The 7500-nt window shown below is 38.4% G+C and overlaps 1 protein-coding gene across 1 annotated transcript in view; it reads right to left on the reverse strand.

Moving 5' to 3' along the window:
* Positions 1–1020: 1020 nt before the first annotated feature.
* The window catches only part of LOC138009042 (cathepsin Z-like), a 22720-nt gene continuing 16240 nt past the window's right edge, over positions 1021–7500 (reverse strand). Inside the window, exon 4 of the mRNA XM_068856335.1 lies at positions 1021–2627. Coding sequence (XP_068712436.1) covers positions 2290–2627 — 338 coding nt within the window. The 3' untranslated portion in view covers positions 1021–2289. The remainder of the gene's footprint in view (positions 2628–7500) is intronic.

The following is a 7500-nucleotide window of genomic DNA, read 5'->3' on the forward strand; positions in this document are numbered from 1 at the left end:
CACGCGAGTGCAATGAAAGAATAAGAGTTATGTTTCCGGACTGGGGGTGTTATGCAGTTTTTAGGATTTTTAACCCCTCTTGCACTCCAAATAAAAAAGTAAAATAACGAAGAAAAAATAAGCAGATAACAAAGTATCGTTAAATCTTATTTCCTGGTTGAGAAGTCGCGCAATGTCGTTGTTTCATTAGTAAAATAGGCGTTGCCGCCTAAAGTCAGTTGAGAAACATTTCGTTTGCCAATGATTTGGAGTTTGAACTATGAATGATGAATGATGTTGTTTCAAGCGATGTCAAACGCTTTGTAGACGCTTTTGAACGGGTCTTCGTTAGTAGTTTTGGTGGGGTTTTCTCCTAAACGAAGATGTCGTTCAACATTCGTTGAAAACAGCCAGTGTTTTTTCTTGTCTCTTCTTCAGTCAAGAATCACGTTCAAGTTGGTTTCAAGTGATTAAGGGGTCCTCGTTTGTACCCACCCATAGAAGTACTTTGTCATTCGACAACGGTCAATTTTTGCGCCTATTCATATAAATTTAAGTTTGTTCAATCGGTGTGAACTATCAAAAATTAAATGTACAGTGTACACTGTATACTTAATTTACTTCTCACAACTTGGATAGATGGATGCATGACTCTTCCACCAGTTTCAATATTTTCTGATGCCAACCTGACTACGATGCACTACAGATAACTTTGCATTAAGTAATTCATAGAGTCGAGTAGCTAAATGGTTAGGTCTCACAGTTCTATCTTAACTGGAGATAGAGACGAGTAACTATTTGCGGATTCGGGCTGCTCATCATAGAGCAGTTTTCAAATGACTGTCGAAAGTAATTACGCGATGGCAATTAACTACGCTTATTGATTGGTTTAAAAATCTCGCGCCAGTGTATCAACCAATCGCGAATCGCACGTGCGGTTTCTTCCGCGCTTTGAGCAAGTTATGTGGATTTCTAGATAGATAGATAGATAGATAGATAGATAGATAGATAGATAGATAGATAGATAGATAGATAGATAGATGATAGATAGAGTGTGTTTTATTAATAGACACTTTGCATACCTAACTGAATTGCGTGACTTTACAATACTAATAGTAATAATGGTAAAAAATTCTATAAAATCTAACATGACAACTTGTAAACTTATAAAGGTGCGTGATAGAAACGCATTTAACTGTACATTTTCTCTGTGACACGAATCTCTTCTGAGTCCGCGAATCTCTTTGTTCGGAATAATAGTTGGGGAAAACCTCCTTTCTCTCCTTAGTTACAGCGTGTTGGTAACAAATCAAGTAATTTGGATTGGTTCGTTGCGCTGTTTGGACCTGCTGTGATTGGTCGAATTAATTACGACGCTCAAAGATCTGCTCTAAGACTAAGGTCCCGTTTACAAGCAGGGTAACCCTAGTGCTAGGGTTACCCAAGCACTCACACATTTCTTCCTTTTTTTCATAGACGTCTTTACAAGGCAGCTATGCTTACCCTGGCGCTAGGGTAACCCTATCTGAGTGCTAGGGTTACCCTAGTTCTAGGATAACCCTAGCTACCTTGTAAACGCTCTGCTATGGACAACTCGCCTACCCCGGACAACTTTATAGCGGTTTCCATTGTGTTTGCGATGCTGGCTGTTACCAAGCACGCAAAGTTGTCCCGGCTGGTAGGGTAACACTACCTGTGAAATTTTGCTTGTAAACCCGGGATATCTTTGACCCTCCTGCTAGGGTAACCCTGTGTACATTTTCTCAACATGTCACTGTTATCTCATCCAAGAAAAAACGCTTGTAAAATGGAAAACATGACTCGCTTTTATAGAATATGATGCATGAATGCACCTTATAGTCATCTATGGTGCGTAAGTTGTAAACGTAAAAAGATTTAAAATACTTCAAACCATCACGAATACTTAATCAGGTAAATTTACTGCGAAAAAAAACTTACACAGCACTTCTTATTGTCAACCTTCAAAGTTAAAAAATGTTAAACAGGAAAAATTATTCTTATTGTCAACCTTCAAATATAAAACAGCTAAAATGCTTTTACCTAAAAATCCTAGATTCTCAAAGAAGTGATTACTGACATAATGCATCACAAAGCAGCCTCTAAAATTGAAAAATGCACTTTGCTACAAATGCCCTACTTTCTCTGTTATTTGGCAAAAATTACCTATAACTAACAGTAGTTTAATTTTTCCTTTTATGTGTGAAAGAAACTTCAAATCGGTAAAATTAATTGCAAGGTTGAAACATTTTTTACCGGATTACAATTTAACCTATGTGACATCAATTGTACCTATTCTTTAACTATAGGAACAGCAAAGGCACACTTTGCTTCAATCCCTAGGTTGTAATCATCTCCATCTCCATTTTTGTACAGACTTGTCACAATCCTCAGCCAACCTTCCTCTCCCCAAGGAGTGCCCCACGAGTTACGCACGATCCAGTACTCAATGCCACCCTCCCAACCCCAGCCAGCAACAGATATGACGTGGTTTGGAAAAGCATAGGAATCGTACTCACTGTAGATTCCTCCTTCATATTTCTCAAGTGATGGTGTAGCCATGATTGTACAAGCAATAGGCCCTCTAGAATAGATCTCTGCCATCATTTCGTCACGTCCACTCAATGAACCTACAAGTGAAAAAAAAACTGTGCATCAAATCTACACAATGACACTGAGATTGACAGTTTCATGCAAAGGGCCCATTCTTTTCAACCTTTTTTTTGCACCAAGTGGAAAAGGTTAATCATGCAGACAAAAGTACTTTACTCTCAATTGAGGAAAAAAGTCAAAAGCAAAAGTTATATTTACTGTTGATCCCCAAAAATTCAAATACAAAATTAATTTAATGTCCCCTGTGAGTATGTGAGTTTTAATAAGATTCTCAGGTTTCGTGCATGTTCTTGTCGACATCATTGTTCTTAATTTAACCCTTACACCTCATACCCTAATACATGTACATTTTCTCCTCTCAAGATCAAGTACATCGGTAACAAAAATTAAGAAACGTATCACCTGGGTTTTTTGTCTAGATACAACATCAAATTCCCATAACTGACATAAGAAGTGAAGCCCTCCCAGGGATGGGGGGTGGGGGGGGGGGGGGGGGCTGCATGTTCCCTTCCTTGCATACGGAACCCGCGCCCGCAGTGCGCGCGGCAGTCAAAACCGTGCTATCCTGTCAATCATTTGCCCTTTCACCGGTAACAGTGCATTTCGATTGTGCGTAAATGGCATTGCTGTCGATCTACCCCGTCGAAAGGATGCGACCAAAGTCTTTATTCGCGAGGTTAACACAAATAAATACATTATCAATACGGTTTTGCCGTCTTCTTACACTTGATTCGAAAATATCAGCCTGAATTCGTCTTAGAATAGTTAGAAGAAACACAAATAACAGCCAAAGCACAACAGCTTACGTTCGAATTCTGCTCGCGGACAACTCATGTTTGTTGACAAAAAAATTGCCATTAAATGGTTTTCTGGCCCTTTATTAATAGCGCTCACGTGAATTTTAAATGGAGTATCGGGAAAGAAAAATTGCCAAGTTGATATTTGTTTCGTGTAAATATACGTTTTTAAGTAGCGAAAATTTGTATAAGCACTACAAAACTTTTATTGACCATTGCTCGAAGGAACACCGTTTATAAGCTGCAAGGAAGTCGCTGATGAATTTTGCACAAAAATCTCGGCCCCTAACACGGGAAAGCCAGACTTGGAAAGTTTTTCAGCAAAGGCTCACTAAGGAAGAGCTTCTAGAGCTTGCCCTCCCACAGGTCGCCAGAAAGGTGCAAACAAGCTGATTCATGTCTGAAAAGAGCAAGATCTAGAATAGACTAGAAGGGGCAGTCAAAATTGTATTTCTTATATTGTGCGAAAATTCATTCAAAACTTTTCCCTCACTCCCAAATAAGAACTTGCTGTGTCTTGCAATTCTACAGTGAATTACTATGAGGCCAATAAGAGAATCAACATCAAAGAGGCACACCAAGTGGTTTTGGGGAAGAAGAGAACATGGCTAATTTGAACTGGGGAACAGAGTAACAATATCAAAATATTTTGGGGAAGGGAAGAAAACCAATTTAAATTTTAGGGATCAAAAAGCTGGGAACAAGTTTGAAAGTAATTCGGGGTACAACCTGGAAACACAAGCAAATATTTAATGGGAACAAGGACCCCTCCCCACAGGAGAGCCTCATCAAATGTTCTGCCTCTTTCATCCAACAGCTCAAACAAGCAATTCCAACAATTTTTGAATGATCGACACGAAAAGAAGACTCTCTTAGAGAAATAAATTATTTATAATAACACTTTAGCATGCCAAACAATGGTACATACATGCATATACATATTTATTAATCCTTTGAGTGAGGGACACTATACAGGATGCTAAAAGGTCAAACGGGTCAGACGGGAGTAAATTAAAGGCTACATAAGAGCCTGACATGGTCAGATGCTTACGAGCACCCTCATGCCCATGTTTGTAAAAAAGCACTTTGAAGTATTCCTTGCAGCTGGTTTAGGCATTGTTTCATCTTTCAACATTGGGCAAAACCAAATCAACTCCATTATCAGAGGGCACTGGGGAAAGAAGCTAGAAGAAAAAACTGGCCTTAATCCAATTCTCCCAAGGTAATCTTTACAGAATAAGATTATTGAAGGAACACTTTTGAACGCCAACCTTAAGCCTTTTAAAACAAGCGCAAACAATACTAAAAGTCTTTAAATTCACAAAATGTGAAACAGCATATTTTAGTCTCATATTCAATTAGATTTGGCTGCAATATATTCCTTAAAAACATGCAGAACTATTTACCATAAAATGTGGAACATTTCCTGCCTATCTAAATATGCCACAAAAGGGCTCCAAAAAGCAACTAGTTAAGTTTTTAGGTAAAGATAGTGTCTCTATGGAGGTCTGAGACAATACCTAAAAATTAAATAATTTGATGTGATCAAGACATCGAATGACCAAGCAATAAACAAACTGCAGCAATGTATGTTAGGTTCACAAAGTGGGAATGAAAAAAAATATTCCTCAACTGATGTTTCAATATGCATTTAATTTTCTATCAACAATTCAAGGGACTGACTTTTCACTGGTATTGATTTACGTTTCCATGATAAGTTTGAAAGTGAATCTGGCAACCACAGTGCCCTATAAAATGGGAAACAGCTTTAACAAACCCTTTAAACTAATATTTTACAAGGGAAACCATTGTTGATGCCCTGCAAAGAACAAAGAATAAATATGTAAAAAGAAGAGTTGGTCTGGAGTTTATCCACAATGGACAGTTAGTGGCCGTATTCAGAACAAACACATCAAGTTTCTTCTCAAGCAACCAGGTGATCAAGGAGCTCTTCAATTTCCAAAGAACAATGGTAGTAAGTGTACCAGTACCTGGGTGAATTCGGGTACCTGGCCTGAAACTGAAACTTGTGGAGCCAAACAACTTGTTGAGCTTAGTACTTAAACTGGGTAGATAATTATGGCTACAATTATTGTCCATTCAACCAACAGTTTCTCCTAATTTTGTGTACCATTCACTTGTTGGTTCCTTAATTAAAAAAATCGCTAATTCAATTAAGGATTCAAGTCCTTTCAAATCATCAAAGTTACTTTGCGACACCAGGAACAAACGAAAAAATACAAGCACTGAAGAACAAACAAATTAACTGCTTAAGAATGCACGACTCCCCTTGAAACAGCAAAACAGGATCCTCGAGTCACTAAAAAGTGCTGCATGCTATGTTTGTAGAGCGATCGCAAGTTGTAATCACTGAAAGAAAACTCCAGATCTGATAGACGATGTCGTGCAAAACTTGCCAAGCACGTGCAACACCCAACAGGATTGTTTGTTGTTTGGCACAGCAGATGAACGAAAAATTGTTCTCCTCCCCTCACTATTCACCTGAAGTTCGATCATGATGGACACACACAAACAAGAGCTGAAAGAACTTCAAAAGATCAGACGACCAAATGTGATTGACCCAACACTCGTTAGAGCGGCTAAGTTATCGGACATCAAAGTGCTGAACAAACCAAGGGATTTCGTCGTAAAAATGTTCACTCAGCAACGTCTTCTTCTTCTACAGAATAAAGTTGAAAAAGCGATCCTGGTTGTTAATCACATGCTAGCCCATGTCATAAACTGGATAAAGTGGATTGGCAAATTGATTGTCAGAACAATGCGTCATGTTCAAAGAAGCAACGGTCAAGAGAGTCACAAGAGAAGGCTGAGCGAATGTCCACCGATCTAACCAATCAGAATGTAAACAATTGGCGTGACGTCGGATAGCACAAGGATAGCACAGTTTTCCCCGCTCGCTGAATGCTAATTGGTCAGTTTAAATTTCAGTAGCTCCCGCCGTATGCAAGGTTGTTCCCTTTAAACTATTTGCCTGTGTTCCCTTGTTCCCCAAATTACTTTCAAACTTGTTCCCAACTTTTTGATCCCTAAAATTGATTTCAATTATTTTTGTTCCCTTGTTCCCTAAAATATTTTGACATTGTTCCCCTGTTCCCCAGTTCAAATTAGCCATGTTCCCTCGTTTCCCAAAACCCCTGGGAGGGCCTCAGAAGTACATGTAAGTACATATAATGTATGGCAGTCAGTACTTAATTAAGAAGAATTAACATTCAGATTTTGGGAGATGAGAAAGGGTTAAGGTTCTGAACAGCCAAAATGGCGGACTTCCCTCGAGTGATCAATACAGATCTTTCTGGCCTCATGAAGACGTCAAAATGTAAGAAACCCCTCAAATACTTGAATATTTTCTTTATCTAAGTCAGGCACTACAAATTTGGCGAAGGAAAAAATATTCCATTTTTATCTTCAGTTCTCCTTTAAAATTCATTAAGGTCTACCTTATTATTGATAATATAGGTTTTAGAATAAATGAACTTTCATATTAAGAGGGCTGGAAATTGTGCCTGTATCAGTTTCTTTTGCGATTAAAAATTCCGTTTTTACGTCTAAAAGATTTCGACCAGTCAAAACTCTGCATCTAGTTTTTAAGTCTAGCTCAATAATACAAAGTCAGATTTTCTACTCAATGTTATTCAGTGCTTCTTATTATGCTGACGACGATGCTTTCCAAGAATCTTTTCTAAAGTGCTCTTTTTAGTGGCTTTAATGAAAGACTCTCTGTCGAACGGCATGCATAGCACGCCTAGGATCAGGTTTCATGGGCCCTGTTCAACCTCCAATGACCGTTGTGTCTCTACCTTGTATTGAACCCATTGCAATCGGAGGCATACTGTTTGAATTTAATGTTGGATTATTATTACATTGATAGTGCTATTATTATTCCTTTTGCCTTGAATTTTTATATTTTATTGCTAATCGGTAGTTTTGTTGATTTAGTTGGTATTGATATATAATATCGGCCGCGAATTCGCCATATCAACAGTGAAAAACACCAGGGGATAACAGAGCAGTTGGACCATGATAAAGTGACGATGGTAACTTGCACATAAAATTACATCCGAATAAAGTCCTC

The sequence above is a fragment of the Montipora foliosa genome, chromosome 6 (assembly GCF_036669935.1).
Source record: "Montipora foliosa isolate CH-2021 chromosome 6, ASM3666993v2, whole genome shotgun sequence".
NCBI classification, from domain to species: domain Eukaryota; kingdom Metazoa; phylum Cnidaria; class Anthozoa; order Scleractinia; family Acroporidae; genus Montipora; species Montipora foliosa.